The sequence below is a fragment of the Gigantopelta aegis genome, chromosome 1 (assembly GCF_016097555.1).
Source record: "Gigantopelta aegis isolate Gae_Host chromosome 1, Gae_host_genome, whole genome shotgun sequence".
NCBI lineage: Eukaryota > Metazoa > Mollusca > Gastropoda > Neomphalida > Peltospiridae > Gigantopelta > Gigantopelta aegis.
In genome coordinates this window covers 26,550,291-26,567,404 of record NC_054699.1, presented here as the reverse complement: position 1 = coordinate 26,567,404, position 17,114 = coordinate 26,550,291, and the positions used below count along the sequence as shown (strand labels likewise).

At 35.4% G+C, this 17,114-nt stretch overlaps 1 protein-coding gene across 1 annotated transcript; it reads left to right on the top strand.

The window, feature by feature from the left end:
• The first annotated feature begins 3,168 nt into the window (after positions 1-3,168).
• Positions 3,169-15,385, top strand: LOC121367520. The gene is made up of 6 exons (XM_041491750.1): positions 3,169-3,368; positions 3,783-3,831; positions 5,058-5,239; positions 11,771-11,931; positions 14,216-14,408; positions 15,216-15,385. Exons 1-6 carry the CDS (start codon positions 3,182-3,184, stop codon positions 15,323-15,325), a joined length of 882 nt encoding a protein of 293 aa, XP_041347684.1. The 5' UTR covers positions 3,169-3,181; the 3' UTR covers positions 15,326-15,385.
• Positions 15,386-17,114: the final 1,729 nt, after the last annotated feature.

Below are 17,114 nucleotides of genomic sequence, written 5' to 3'. Positions count from 1 at the left end.
AAATATGTCCCGAGGTGTACCTTTGCTTTCCAACTTGCCATTTTAAAGAAGCACCATCGGCTCCCCATACGTAGTTATTTTAGTGACATACCGCACATGCTCCAAGTTCCTGGTACAACTAGTACTCGTACTTACTCATTCGTATCAAATTGTAGAAATGTACTAGCCACATAGAACAACAAAGAAAGAAAGAAATGTTTTATTTAACGACGCACTCAACACATTTTATTTACGGTTATATGGCGTCAAACATATGGTTATGGACCACACAGATAAGGAGAGAGGAAACCCGCTGTCGCCACTTCATGGGCTACTATTTTCGATTAGCAGCAAGGGATCTTTTATATGCACCATCCCATAGACAGCGTAGTACATACCACGGCCTTTGATATACCAGTTGTGGTGCACTGGCTCATAGAACAACACTTTATGAAACTAAGTCTTGTCAAGTAATTTTTATCAGTTGTATTGTAATCGGTTTGAGCCAATAAATCAACTTTTAATTCTACAAAAATGCGGGATTTACCTCGCCTGAGGTGCTTGGGCCGCAGCATCGAACCTCCTCGGCGGACCCATTAGTTTTTCTTCCCGTTCCACCCACTGCCCCACGACTGACATATTAAAGGTCATGTTTTTTTATGTGCTGTCCTCTCTATGGGAAAGTGGATATAAAAAATCGCTTAGAACAATGTAGCGGGTTTGGTATGAAAATCGGATGGAATATAAATGAACCCAAGGTCTTAAATTAGCAGGACTGTGCACCAAATGTTGTGTCCAGTGGGATAGGCAAACACATTTTGATACTTTCACCTTCTTAAAGGGACATTCCTGAGTTTGCTGCAATTTTTAAGATGTTGTCGACTAAGAGAGACTTTTTAACGATTGCAATTACATATCAAATATATTTTCTGCATAAAATATTAGTGGCTGTATGTTAAACGTGTTTCTGATCGTTCTAATATTAGTACTAGGTTAAATTTCATTTTATTTCCTAAACTAATATTTTTTTCGTGCATACGAAATTATTTGAAGACAAAATCCAATTTGGGCTTCTTAAAAATATTAAGACGACCAGAAGCATATTGAATATACAGACACTGATATTCTAAAATATATGTAATATGCAAGTTTAATCGTAGAAATATTTTATTAGTCGGAAACATCTTACAGTGCAGTAAACTCAGGAACGTCCCTTTAATATCAATTCAGTATATGTTTTCGATATGCAAAACTACCAAAACCCTGAAGGGATTTTTACATCAGCGTCATCAATGAAACTGAAGGAATAATAACAGTGAACATTTATCACGATAATCGATTATGGACTTCATAATCGATTATCACAATGGTTTATTAGTCTTAAAGGGACATTCCCGAGTTTACTGCATTGTAAGATTTTCCCGAAAAATAAAAATATTTCTACGATATTTCTAATATTTTATACAGGAAAATATATTTGATATGTAATTACAACCGTTAAAAAGTCTCTGTTAGTCGATAACATCTTAAACATTGCAGCAAACTCAGGAATGTTCCTTTAAGCACTGGGATTTTGTTTTTAAATGAGACATTGAATATCTAACTATTTTTCCAAATTAATTTAATAAAATACATTTCAAAAAAATATTTTTATTATTAAAAAGTAACGTACAAAACTACGGTAAACCAAAACCCAAATTCAGAATCTGATCTAACCACACCGGGCTCTGTAAGAAAAACAAATATTGCTCAAAACGAATCAAAAGTAGGCATTCAATATGTGTGATGTTTAGTGTGAAAAGCATGATGCTAACCTAGGCTTTTCTAAAAAGGACACTCCTGCAAGAGTAAGTTTGTTGGCTGATAAGCACGTGTTTTTTCTCAACCATTGCGTGATACGGACCTCCAGATAAAGTTCTGGTGCTGCTATATAAAACTTCCAGTTCTTGGCTCATCCTTTACTCAGCTTACTGAAGGTAAGTAGTCAGTTGGAATATGTTAAAGAACAGGCCTCAGTGGCGCAGTGGTTAAGCTATCGGACTACAGGCTGGTAGGTACAGGGTTCGCAGCCCGGTACCGGCTCCAACCCAGAGCGAGTTCTTAAGGGCTAAATGGGTAGGTGTAAGAGCTCACTAACCACTAACCAACTAACAACTAACCCACTGTCCTCAACAGACAGCCTTTGAGGTTGAAGGTCAATAACATGGTTAGCTTCCTGATATTATGGATGACGATTTTTTGTTTGTTTGCAAACAGTATTTGCTCTTACTATTTGTGTGTTTCCGTTGTTGTGACAGCGAAACACCGTACACCTTAAACTGCTCAAGAGAGGGATTGTGTGTGTGTGTGTGTGTGTGTGTGTGTGTGTGTGTGTGTGTGTGTGTGGATTGTGGGATAGAATCTTAATGCATTTTGGTAAATCACACTTCTTAAAATAAGCGAAAATGGGGAGAGCAATCACATGTTTGAACATGATTAACGGTTTCGGAGTTTCATGTAATTTCATTTGCTAGGCTAAGACAGTCAAATGCCACGACTGAGTTGGCCAGCTCGCCAGTAGCGTTGTAAAATTCCTCCACGATGGGTGATCTCAGATTAAAAGCTAATCGGTCGTAGGAGTATGACGAGAATCGAATTATTAAAGGGACATACCCTAGATTTTAAACACTGAAATCAAACTTTACTGGTATTTTATTGTTTAGAGTATCCATTTTCGTACAACCGAAGTGGTTCTGGTCATCTTGGTGTTTCTAATACCACAAAATGCATATTTTCATATTTAAAAAAACGCACGTGCGTCTGAGAAGTAACGATTATGAAGTCGCATTTTTTCTATTTTTAATGGTATTTCAACGTCACAGACTCTTGTTTCACTCTGTTGTATCCAAATTTGTTACAGGTTTGTAAATTAACCAAACTTAGTGTCCATTTCTACGGGTTGAAACTAGAATCTATGTGAAAAATATGCCTTAGTGTTTAAAAACTAGGGTCTGTCCCTTTAACACTCTCTTACAGAGTTTTAACAACTGTCCAAGTGTCCGTCTAGCTCTCTTACCATCACGAGTACTCGGGCTAGGCTAACAGCAGCTTTAATCATACGAAATTTATATATTTTGCCCTTGAAAGCTAAAGCTTGCTCCACCCAAATTTCACAATCTAATCTAATATACTGTGATCATATTCTTCCAGTCATCGCAGCATCATGAAGCTCGCCGTAATTCTTCTGTGTGTGGCCCTGATGGGCGGAGCTAACGCCAGTTTCGGGGACTTCCTCCACTCGATTGGCAACGCTCTTAAACCAATTGTAGGCATCCTTGACACCACCGTCGCTTCCGTTTTGAAGAACGCCGTCAACACTGGCAAGAACCTGCTGGGACAGACGTTACAAGGTTTCTTTAAATGTTTTGGCTTGACGCTTATAAATTATATATTTGGCATTATTTAAAATTTCCAGAATTCTATTATTTTTTTTTTTACTTCTAATTATTTTTTGTATTGTAATTTGCAATTACCCCACCCCATATCTTGCTTTAGGTAGAATGCCTGGCCTGAGTCAGACATTGTATCCACAACAAGCGTGCTTGAACATTTGATAAAATAAATAAATAAATAAATAAATAAATAACGCGTTAATATTCATATATATATATATATATATATATATATATATATATATATATATATATATATATATAATAAATCCAAATTAAAAATAATAATAATTAAAATAAATAATAATAATAATAATTAAAATATAAAATAAATAATAATAAGTTAATTCATATTTGAATTTTTCCTTTCAGCTCTTCTACTGAACGTAGGAAGTGCGGTCCAGAAGCAGAGAGATCTCAGGTTAGATCAATTAAATGAAACAAATATTTGTATAATGACGCATTAATTAATCAACTAATGCCAACTGTATTATGTAAATCCATGGAACAGAAGAAAGGAAAAATGTTTTATTTAAAGGACCTCCAGGAGATTGTACTAAGTATATATTAATTGTGTTACGATTTATAGAATTGGAGGACAAATCTTGCTGTTGGCTGTTACACTACTACGATAAACAGCAAGGGTTCGTTTATGTGCAGTTTGCCACATATAGGACTGCTGCGCTTACTTAAACTGTATTTACGTGTCTGTATCCTTTCACGTTTTAGGCACGGAATTCTATTTTTTTAGAAATTATATAATTTACGTCTGTGGAGAAAAATGAACATTGTTTTGATACACGCTATAAAGTGATGCTTTTCTTATGTTGTTGTTGTTGTTGTGGTTTTTTTTTTTTTTTTTTTTTTTTTTTTTTTTTTTTTTTTTTTTTTTATATTTCCATATACTTACCATTTGTGACACCCAATAGCCGATATGTATTTTTGTGCTGGGGTGTCGTTAAACATTCATTCATTCATTCATTCATTCATTTGTTATGTTTTTAAGAATTGACAGTAGAAACGACTTCCATTTAAAACATACAGAAATTTATTTAACATTAAAATAACCAAACTTCGTGCTTTTGATTAGATTAATTATATTTGAAAATGGTTTGAGTGTGTTTTCATGTTTTCAAGAAAACATGAAGAGAATGGGAATTAAATGAAACGTTATAAGAAAAACTTAGGCTCCAAAGAACTGGAAATGAAAGGAAAAGAAACGAAATAAGAAAATGTTTTATTTAACGACGCATTCAACACATTTTGTTTACGGTTATATGGCGTAGGAAAATATGGTTAAGGACCACACATATATTGAGAGAGGAAACCCGCGGTCACCACTTCATGGGCTACTGTTTTCGATTAACAGCAAGAGATCTTTTATATGCACTATCCCACAGACAGGGTAGTACGTACCACGGCCTTTGATATACCAGTCGTGGTGCACTGGCAGGAACGAGAAATAGCCCAATGGGCCCACCAACGGGAATCGATCCCAGATCGACCGCGTATCAAGTGAGCGCTGTACCACTGAGCTACGTGCCGCCCCACTCCAAAGAACTGATCAGGTCTATAATCTCAAAATGTTTACTAGGTACAGACGAAATCAATATCTGATATACTAAAAACATTATCTTTGTTTTTCAGCGCCCTCTTCCACATGATCCCGGCTGTTGAGTCCACCGTGCATGGTATCCTGGACCGTGGTCACTCACTCTTCTCTAGCATCTTGAACAAGCTGACCACTGGCCTGACAAACGTCATCGACAAGGTCAGCCACTTCGACATCTCACCGGAAGCAGTAGTGGAGAAGATCGACCAGCTTGTTGGTAAGAATGAATGAATGAATGAATGGATGAATGTTTAACGACACCCCAGCACGAAAAATACATCGGCTATTGGGTGTCAAACTATGGTAATGCAAACAAATAAGGTGATGATCAACATCAATATACAAATTCAAGATTTAAATAAAAACAGTGTAATGAACTGTGCAAAAATACAAATGTCACAGATAGATACTGACTTTTACTCAAAATTTCAATTTGTGCTGTATTGGCCATTCTCAAAGAAAATGTTACACCCCTGCACCACGGTGAGGTAAGACGTCTGGACGTTTCTTTTGAGTGAGGTGGAACTCTACTAACATGCCCATATACCACTAGAGTTTCAGGCACCGTCCACCCTGAGTCCTGGGTTCGGGGGGTTCGGTGAAGTTTGAGGTGGGCGAAATTTGGAATACCAAGTTAGAAGTCAGGTCCAGAGCCTAAAACTAAAATAGAAACTGTGCATTCTACTCATGTCTTTTGAAGTGATCTAGAACTTTACGATCGTTGTAGATGGTTACCATCGTGGACGCAACATAACTAGCTTTCTGTTTGCATTTGGCGGATCTAGAGGGGAGTCACCTGGGTCTCGTGATCTCCTCCTTACCTGCCCATTTGAATGATCCTTTTTAAAAGAGAAAATTACCTTGAAAACACATATCTGAGCGTGTTTATTTCAAAATGTTCTGCGAAGTATGCAGAGGGGACTGCCCACTCACCCCCCCCCCCCCCCCTCCAATTTTGTGACAGTTATAATTTTATTATATATTAATTTTCATTTTTTTACAATCCCATCCAAACCTCCCCCAAAGTGCCATTGGCATTCCGCCTCATGTCATTGCCCCCCCCCCCACTCCCCCAATGAATTTTCTGGATCCGCCACTGGTATGCCCCGGGATACTCCCGAAATATCTTGATCCCTTTAGGAACTCGGCTTATTTACATTCTGCAACTTGAACTCAAACTGTGATTTTTTTAGAATGTTGTGTTTCCCTCTTTATAAAATCCCCGATCTGTCCATGGTCGGCCTACCTGTATTTGTGTGTCTGTGATGTGTACAGTAATTTGTGATATATTCTTTCTTTCGTCTTTTAATTTGTAATATTCTTTCGTTTGTCTTTTAATTTGTAATATTCTTTCTTTTATCTTCTAATTTGTGATATTTTTCTTTCGTCTTTTAATTTGTGATATTCTTTTTTTCTCCTTTAAATTTTCTTTCGTCTTGTAATTTGTAATATTCTTTCTTCCATCTTCCAATTTGTAATATTCTTTCTTTCGTCTTCTAATTTGTGATGTTCTTTCTTTAGTCTTTTAATTTATGATATTCTTTCTTTCGTCTCCTAATTGGTAATATATTTGTTTTGTCTTAATATGTTACGTTTGGATCTTGATCGAACCTGTACTAGAAATAATTATGTAACTCCGGTGGCTTGGGGTCAGAATCTCGCACCTCTATATATTAGGTTTTGAGAGTGAACGTTTTTGTGTAAATGCCGTTTTAAGGATGTTTGTTCTTTTGAAGTATGTACATGTATTTATAATCCGTTTGTGTTTGACGTACTTGTGTTGGAATGATCAACTGTATTGTGATGTACGCAGAATGATGTATACTGTCATATATAAGCTATGTATTTTATTATATTCTGTGTGCATACTTAAGTATGGATAGATCGTTTACAGTTTGTTCAATTAACTGCTGGGGACTTGCGGGAGTTAAAAAGAGAAAAGATGTCTTTAATTATTTACGGTCAAAACGGTTCTCAGTTTACTTTCTTCAAGACACCCATTTTACAAAAGAAAAAGAACTGTTTATTCGTGCAGAGTCGGGGTTTGAATGCATTTGTAATTGTAATAATAGCCAATCTCGCGGAGTTGCAATATTGTTAAATAATAATTTTGAATATAAAATACATTCAATATTTAGAGATGACAATGGAAATTTACTCATTGTAGATATAACAATTTGCAATCTACGTTTAACTTTGGTAAACCTATATGGTGCAAATACAGATAGGATTTTTACAAGCAAATTTTACAAGTGAAATTGCTTAATAATACATATTATCTACTCGGGAGTGACTGGAATCTGGTTTTAAACCCACACATAGATACACTCAACTACGTAAATATTAATAACCCAAATGCACGTGAAGCAGTATTAGAGATGATTAGTGAGCTAGATATTGTTGATATCTGGAGAGACTATAACCCCGAACTTCGTAAATATACATGGAGGAGGAACACACCATTGAAACAGGCCCGATTAGATTTTTTCTTAATATCAAATTCACTATATTCTTCTGTAATAAACTCTAGTATACATTATGGATATAGAACCGATCATTCTATGCTAAGTCTTAAGTTCGAATTAACTGAAAATATAAACCATAATACCTATTGGAAATTTAATAACTCACTTTTAAAAAATAAATATTACTTAACAATAATAAAAAAACATAATTGCTAGTGTTAAAAGACAGTATGCTGTACTAGTCTACAATCTGGAAGCAATCGATAATATTCCCCTAACGGAAATTGATTTTCAAATTAATGATCAATTATTTTTAGAAGTTTTACTTATGGAGATACGAGGCAAGACGATTTCCTACTCATCTTATTTTAAAAAAGAAAATAATAAACGGGAAGAAAAATTAATTGAAGAAATAGAATCCTTAGAAAAAAGCGATCATTTAGACTTTGAAAACATTAATTCAAAACGAAAAGATTTAGAAAATTTGCGTCAAAAAACAATGGAAGGTGTATACATCAGATCGAGAGCTAGATGGATTGAAGAGGGTGAACGCATTACTAATTACTTTTGTAACTTAGAAAATAGAAATTTTATTAGTAAATCCATAACAGTTATTGAAAAAAACGATGGTTCTATTATTACAGATAAAAAAGAAATTATGAACGAAACAAAATAATTTTATCAAAAGCTTTATTCTCCTAAAGAAAGTATAAGTGACGCCAATCTAAATTATTTACTTTCAGATCAAGATTTAAACAAATTAAGTAAAGAACAGGCTGATTCTGTAGAAGGTTTATTAACCTATGAGGAATTATCAAATGCATTTAAGTGCACAAAAAATAACAAAAGTCCAGGATCAGACGGCTTTTCTGCAGAATTCTTCAAATGTTTTTGGAAAGACATAGGCTATTTTGTTCTCAGATCCCTTAATTATGCTTTTATCAGTGGTAAATTATCTGTTACTCAGAAACTGGGAATAATAACTTGTATACCTAAAAGTGATAAACCGAAACGTTTTCTTAGCAACTGGCGACCGATATCACTTTTAAATGTTGTCTATAAATTAGCATCTGCGTGTATATCCGAACGAATTAAAGAAGTACTTCATTTTCTTATTAACGAAGACCAAACTGGTTTCATGCCGGGTCGTTATATTGGTGACAATATAAGGATATTGTATGATATTTTGTATTATACTGAATCGCATAATATTCCAGGAATATTTCTACGAGTAGATTTCGAAAAAGCATTCGACTCCATTTCATGGTCATATATACACAAAACCCTTGACTTTTTCGGATTTGGAACAGATATTAAACGCTGGATTTCTGTTTTTTACCAAAATATAAAATCAAGTGTTATATTTAATGGAAATGTGTCTTCATCATTTAATATATATAGAGGCTGTAGGCAAGGTGATCCATTATCTTCTTATACATTTCTTCTCTGTGTAGAAATTCTTGCAGGACTTATACGTAAAAATAAGAAAATTAAAGGCATCTCAATAAACAATAAAGAATACCTAATTTCACAGTATGCCGATGATACTGATTTTATACTTGATGGTAGTAGAACGTCCTTTGAAGAAGCAATAAATACCTTGAATATTTTTTCCGAATTATCAGGACTCAATATTCATTATGATAAATCAGAGATAATCTGTAATGGCTCTCTTAGGAATAGTCCAATACGATATTTACAAAATCTTAATCTAAAATGGAATCCTCCTTCATTTAAAGCACTTGGAATTATTTTTAGTACCGACTTGAATGAAAAGACCAAACTTAATTATAATTCTAAACTATTTGAAATTTTTTTTTTTATAAATACATGAATGAGAAGGCTATTAACACCACTTAGAAGAATAGCTATAATAAAATCTCTGTTAATATCTAAGCTTAGTTATCTACTTCTAACATTACCAAATCCATCGGAAACATTTCAGAAAGAATTGCACACGATGTTATTTAAATTTATATGGAATAAAAAGCCAGACAGGATAAAAAGAATAACTTTGTGTAAACCTGTTAATGAGGGAGGTCTCGGAATGATAGATATATTTAACTATGCTAAAGCTTTGAAAATTACATGGCTACGAAAATTGGAAACCAAAGATCCAAAATGGAAACCTATTCTTTTTGCATGTTTTCCACAACTCCGTAACATATCTCTATTTGGTAATGATTTCCCCCAATTGTACTTAAAACATGTAAAAATCTATTTTGGAAAGACTGTATCGTATTCCGTGACTTCTCGTTATTAATTAATGTTTCATCTTTTGAAGACTTTTTATCAGAGCCAATTTTTTATAATTCCAATATAAAAATTAACAGTAAATCTTTTTTAAAAACGAAATGGCTTGGGAAAAGTGTATCTCAAATCTGTGATCTTGTTGATGAGTACGGCAACTTTTTAACTTTAACCGCATTTAATAATTTATACAAATTAAATGCATCTTTTTTAGAGTATCAAGGAGTTATTAACTCACTTAAGGCTTACCTTAGGAAGACGAAACTGAATATAATAAAAACAAATATTCCTGTTCAAAGAAAACTTTGTTCTATCAGAAATGGCTCGAAACTATATTATTACACACTTGTAACTTCTGAAAAGCCAAATTCTGCAATATCAAAATGGCAAAACTATTTTATTTCAGAGCTTAATTGGCACACTATTTATTTAAAACCATTTGTAACCACGCAAGAAATAAAACTTAGATGGTTCCAATATAGAATACTTCATAGAATATTAACTACTAATAGTTTCGCATATAAATTAAAATTAATACACAGTGAAACGTGTACGTTTTGTCATGAAGGAAAATAATCTATAGTGCATTTATTTTGGGAATGTAAAATTGTTCAGAACTTTTGGAATGATTATTTAAATTGGTTATCAAACTCATGTAAGCATGTATGTATTTTAAAGGTTTCTCTTGAGCTAGTGATATTTAGATGTAAAGATAATATTAAAACAGATAATGTTTTTGACCTGCTACTATTATTAGCTAAATATTTTATATATAAATGTAAAGTGCAAAGGGTCCAATTAAATATTATACACTTCCAAAACGAAGCTAAACAAAGATATAAAGTAGAAAAATGTATTTATCTTAGCAAGAACAATCTTAATAAATTCTTCACCAAGTGGCCAGTGTATTATTCTCTCTTTGAACAGACCTAATGTTTGTAACTTTCCTTGTACATCGTCTTGTTCCCAGCGGTCCACGCATTAATAATGTAGATACATACATACGTATATGTATGTGTGTGTATGTGTGTATATGTATATGTGTGTATATATATATATATATATATATATATATATATATATATATATATATATATATATATATATATATATATATAAATGATACAAAGAAAACAAGTGTACAGTATATATGTATTTTAAAAACAATTTAAAGAAATAATTATCCTTTTACATGTTTCAATCTTTACTTATCTTCAGAAAGGAACTAAATAACTGCTAAATATAAATATTCTATGAACGACGTACATAAATATTTAAAATACGCACATAATATATATATATATATATATATATATATATATATATATATATATATACGCACATAATATATATATATATATATAATATATATATATATTATGTGCGTATTTTAAATATTTATGTACGTCGTTCATGGAATGAAAAAGGATGAAAGTGTGGTGAGAGAAAGATAAATGGATAGCTACATTGATTAGATATGTAGAGAGAGAGAGAGAGAGAGAGAGAGAGAGAGAGAGAGAGAGAGAGAGAGAGAGAGAGAGAGAGAGAGAGAGAGGCGGGGATGGAGAGGGAGGCGGGGATGGAGAGGGAGTGTGGGTGGGGTGAGGTGGGTTTTGAAAGCCAGTACCCTAAAGTATTATATTATGTTGTTTTATTATTTTTATGTACACAACCCATGTTTTACCCTTGGCATGTGTTGTTCTAATTGTAAACAAAGGGCTAGCAATAAAACTTGTAAAAAAAAAAAAGAAAAAAAAGAAAAAGAAAAAAAAGAGTTATATTCTTTCTTTCGACCTTTAATTTGTGATATTCTTTCTTTCGACTTTTAATTTGTGATGTTCTTTCTTTCGTCTTTTAATTTATTATATTCTTTCTTTCGTCTCCTAATTGGTAATATATTTGTTTTTATCTTAATATGTGATATTCTTTCTTTCGGCCTTTAATTTGTGATGTTCTTTCTTTCGTCTTTTAATGTGTGATGTTCTTTCTTTCGTCTTTTAATGTGTGGTGTTCTTTCTTGTGTCTTTCAACAGGGTCCCACAACCTTCTTGTCGATGGAATCCTTGGGCACGTAGTGAGTTCCATCGAGGGAGCGCTGTCCTCGCACAAGAGAAACGCCTTCACCGACATACTCGGCGGCTTCGCTACCTCCATCAAGAACTTCTTCCAGCCTCACATTGATGCCATCAAGAACGTAAGCGACATCTTGTAATTTAAAGACACACTATCGTCTACAAACGCCGTCAAGAACGTAAGCGACATCTTGTAATTTAAAGACACACTATCTTCTACAAACACCGTCAAGGACGTAAGCGACATCTTGTAATTTAAAGACACACTATCGTCTACAAACGCCGTCAAGAACGTAAGCGACATCTTGTAATTTAAAGGCACACTATCGTCTACAAACGCCGTCAAGAATGTAAGCGACATCTTGTAATTTAAAGGCACACTATCTTCTACAAACACCGTAAGAACGTAAGCGACATCTTGTAATTTAAAGGCATACTAACTTCTACAAACACCGCCAGGGACGTAAGTGAAATCTTTTAATTTAAAGGCTCACTATCCTCTACAAACACCGCCAAGAACGTAAGTGACATCTTGTAATTAAAAGACAAACTATCTTCTACAAACACTGTCAAGAAGGTAAGCGACGTCTTATAATATAAAGGCACACTATCCTCTACAAACACTGTCACGAACGTGAGTGACATCTTGTAATTTAAGGCACACTATCCTCTACAAACACTGCCAAGAACGTAAGCGACATCTTGTAATTTAAAGACACACTATCCTCTACAAACACCGTTAAGAACGTAAGCGACATCTTGTAATTTAAAGGCACACTATCTTCTACAAACACCGTTTAGAACGTAAGCGACATCTTGTAATTTAAAGGCATACTATCTTCTACAAACACCGTCAAGTACGTAAGCGACATCTTGTAATTTAAAGACACACTATCTTCTACAAACACCGTCAAGTACGTAAGCGACATCTTGTAATTTAAAGGCACACTATCTTCTACAAACACCGTCAAGGACGTAAGTGAAATATTTTAATTTAAAGGCTCACTATCCTCTACAAACACCGTCAAGAACGTAAGTGACATCTTGTAATTAAAAGACACACTATCTTCTACAAACACCGTCAAGGACGTAAGTGAAATCTTTTAATTTAAAGGCTCACTATCCTCTACAAACACCGTCAAGAACGTAAGCGACATCTTGTAATTTAAAGACACACTATCTTCTACAAACACCGTCAAGAACGTGAGTGACATCTTGTAATTTAAAGGAACACTATCTCTACAAACACTGTATGGCACCGTTGTTTGAAACTTAAACAATATCTTGCGTAGAATATTTATTTCTGTACTTAGGATATGTTGTTTGGTGGTTCTAATGTCTATAGAATCTTAAAGGTTCTTTCTTAGTTGACTAAAACACATTATGAAACCCCCAGCGCGCTATTGGTTATCCTGGTTTCCATAGAATCTTAAAGGCTCCTAATATTCTAAATCAAAACAACAACAACTACAACAACACAAAAACAAATTACATTTAAAACTCCACCTTTAAAGGGACATTCCTGAGTTTACTGCATTGTAAGATGTTTCTGACTAATAAAATATTTCTACGATTAAACTTACATATTAAATATATTTTCTTGTTTAGAATATCAGTGTCTGTATATTCAATGTGTTTCTGGTCATCTTAATATTTGTCTTCAAATAATTTTGTACGTACGAAAAAACAATATGTTAGGAAATAAGATGAAATTTAAGCTAGTACAAATGTTAGAACGATCAGAAACACGTTTAATATATAGCCACTAATATGTTATGCAGAAATATATATTTGATATGTAATTACAATCGTTAAAAAGTCTCTGTTAGTCGATAACATCTTAAAAAGTGCAGCAAACTCAGGAATGTCCCTGTGCTAACAAAACAAATAAAAGATCCCTGCTGCCTGTCGTAAAAAAGTAGCCTATGTGGCGACAGCGGGTTTTCTCTTTTAAATGTTTACACAAAGCCGATTATAAGATTAAAAATCAATGTGCTCTAGTGGCCGTTAAAGAAAAACAAATTTACTTTTTTTTTTTTTTTTTAAATTTACCTTCTAGAACCAGATCCTAGTGAATCGTCAGGGTAAAAAAACAATCCAACTAGTCACGAACATTTGATTAAAATAACTTCAGCTGATTGTAACGGAAATATATAAAAACTATATTTTTAATGTTTTCCCATTTTTATATTTTTGTACAGTGTATTATGTTCAAGCCTGCTGCTTAGGCCTACAGCACTTTGTATAGTCTAGATTCAAGACTCTGTTAAGGCCTGAGACAGTAAATGTCATGGCAACGCCATACAAATTGTATGCGTGTGACGTCATTAAAGATTGAGTCTGGACTCTATAAACGTTTTTATAAGCACGGGCCTTGATGACAAAACCCCTTTGTTTCGCCCCCAGCTTGCCACCACCGCTGGATCCCTGATCAAGAACGCCGCTACGGGCATCCTAGCCGCCGGAAAGGAATCCTTCACGCAGCTGGCCGGCAAACTGTCCGAACATCTCAACACCCTGAAGGGGGTCGGCAGCCAGCTCCTACAGCACGGAGTCAACGCCCTGTCCGCTCTTAAGGCCGCCTCCACCGACATTCTGCGTAAGTATATAGACATAGGCATGAAAAACTTGTCAGAGTATGTGCTCCCCACCCATCCGCGTCGTTAAAATCAGATCAGGGTGCGAGTTCTTACCGGGATTCAAACCCAGCCTTACGTCTCCGACGGCTCAACCTCTACACCAACAAGGCCGGTAGTTGACGCCTTTGTCGTGTTGCGGGTATCGCTAGGCGTTTGTAACATACAAATCAACTTCCACCGAGGGGATTTGAACCACGGATCTTTCCGAGTGTGAAGCACAAGCACTTTTGCAACTCAGCTAATCTAGGGAAGCCCTCATAAGCTACTGCCAGTAGGAGTACTATATCAACTTTACTACATATCCATCCGTCCGCCCGTCCGTCAGTCCATCAACCCACCTATTCATCTATCTGTACATCCATCCATCATCCACCCACTCACCCACCCACCCATTCATCCATCCTAAAATAAAAACAGCCACACCAAAAAAACACCCCACCCATCCATCCATCAACCCACCCAGCCACACATCCATTTTTCTGTCCGTCCGTCCATCCATCCATCAGTTAATTCATATCTCATCCACTAACTTTTGACCTGCACATGCATCCACGATCAACATCCGAATTGTGTTCACACATGCTTAATACAATCATATTCACATATATAATACACTTACCTTGTCTGACGCCCAAATGTGTATTAATATTTTCGTATTGAGGTGTCATTAAACATTCATTCATTTATTGAAAACTGATCCGATATATACTGGAAATAACGTAAACAATAATAATGACTGAATCATCATCATCTCTTTGTTATTCCAGAACAAACTGTTGCCAACATGAAGGAGCCGATCCAGACGGCCAAGGAAACCCTGGCAAGTGCTGGCGGCACCATCTTGCAACACGTCGCCCAGGCCGTCTCCGGCAAATAGACAGCGAACCACGCGTGTAGTGTAGATATAATATGTACCAATAAATCACTCAGAAAATAACAACACCTGTCTGTAATTTGTATCCAGTCTTGGAGAAGCCAGTTACAGCTAGATTTACTCTTCACCGTCCACTCGCCCAGTTCTCCTCCTGTTCGGGCGGAACGTAGCCCAGTGGTAAAGCGCTCGCTTGATGCGCAGTCGGTTTGGGATCGATCCCTGTCGATGGGCCCATTGGGCTATTTCTCGCTTCAGCCAGTGCAACACAACTGGTACATCAAAGGCCGTGGCATGTGCTATCCTGTCTCTGGAATGGTGCATATAAAAGATCCCATGCTGCTAATCGAAAAGAGTAACTCTTGAAGTGGCGACATCGAGTTTCCTCTCTCAATATCTGTGTGTCCTTATCCATACGTCCGACACCATATAACCGTAAATAAAATGTGATGAGTGCGTCGTTAAATAAAATATTCTGGAATTGTATTTTTTTACAACACCTGGGCACATTTTAAATTACGGCTGTTTGGCGTCTACAATGGTTGTGACACTTGATCTAGATAGTGAAGGAAGAAATCTGCTCCCACTACATTAGATATTTCTACCGGAAAAGAGTAAATAATCTTTATATGCACAGACATAATATCAACTAGCATGGTATTTAACATATAACAAGCATGGTTACTGGTTGGGACGAGAAAAACCTAATGAGTCCACCGAGGAGGCTCGATCACATGACCCAAAAGAACCTCGATTAGGCTAGATATAACCCATAAAACAGCTGAGGTTAATTCTCAAGTGGTCCATTCCGCTATTTTGTTCCACAGCTGGTATATCAAATGTTATACACGCTATTTGTGAGTGCGAGTAACAAACCCATTTGCTGATAGTCGAAAGGAGAAGCCTATGTGGCAGTAATGATTGTCGTAAATACAATAAACTCAACAGCCTCAAATTGAATATATGCGGTGCGGTGTCGTTCAAGCACACGTTCCTTTCCATTTTTGTGTTATTACAATTCAAGTCAGTGTCTTAATACAATTCAGGGCAGCACTGGTTATTACAAATCAGGGCAATTCTTTGTTACAATTCAAGTCAGCTAGTTTATTACAATTCAGAGCAGTTTTCTTACAATTCAAGTCAGTATTACAATTCAGGGCAGTTTTTATTACAATTCAAGGCATATATTACAATTCAGGGCAGTTTTTATTACAATTCAGGGCACTACACATATGGCTGCCATTTTGAAGTTTGAGATGTTTGCCATAATTGGATGACTATAAATCTAAAGAATTAGGTTTTGATTGGTCGAATGAAAGATCAACTGGACATAAGCTCCAACGGGGTGCTGTTAGATCCACAGGGTAATAGTTATTAACCAGTGGAGCTAATTTTAATTAGATTGTGTTTTACTGGTGCTGCCTTATTGGAATTTGCCAAGGTCACTTGTTTGGCTGACCGATTAGGTGAGGGAGCATCGACCGGCGTACGCCACTGTAGTTCAAACAAATACGCACATTTACACTGCTAACAGATCTCAGAGTTCAAAACTGACCAATGGTGATGAAGATAACATACGTGGATAATATAACCGCGGTCATGTTGGATGGACTATACCAATCAAAATCTCATAGGCGACCATGTTAACGTTTGTGTTTTAAAACACTACATGCAATATATCGACCAAATTATGACCTATAAATATCAGTACTACATCCCCTACCTCAAAGTATTAACTGCAGAAAATGGTTCCTTTCATTGCTCATTTTTCGTATAACCAGATACACCAATTAAA

Excerpts from the sequence above, each read along its gene's own strand:
- LOC121367520 (XM_041491750.1), top strand. The coding sequence starts at position 3,182 with ATGAAGCTCGCCGTAATTCTTCTGTGTGTGGCCCTGATGGGCGGAGCT. Across the intron at positions 11,932-14,215 it reads ACATTGATGCCATCAAGAAC|CTTGCCACCACCGCTGGATC; the intron begins GTAAGCGACATC and ends TTTCGCCCCCAG. Across the intron at positions 14,409-15,215 it reads CGCCTCCACCGACATTCTGC|AACAAACTGTTGCCAACATG; the intron begins GTAAGTATATAG and ends TTGTTATTCCAG.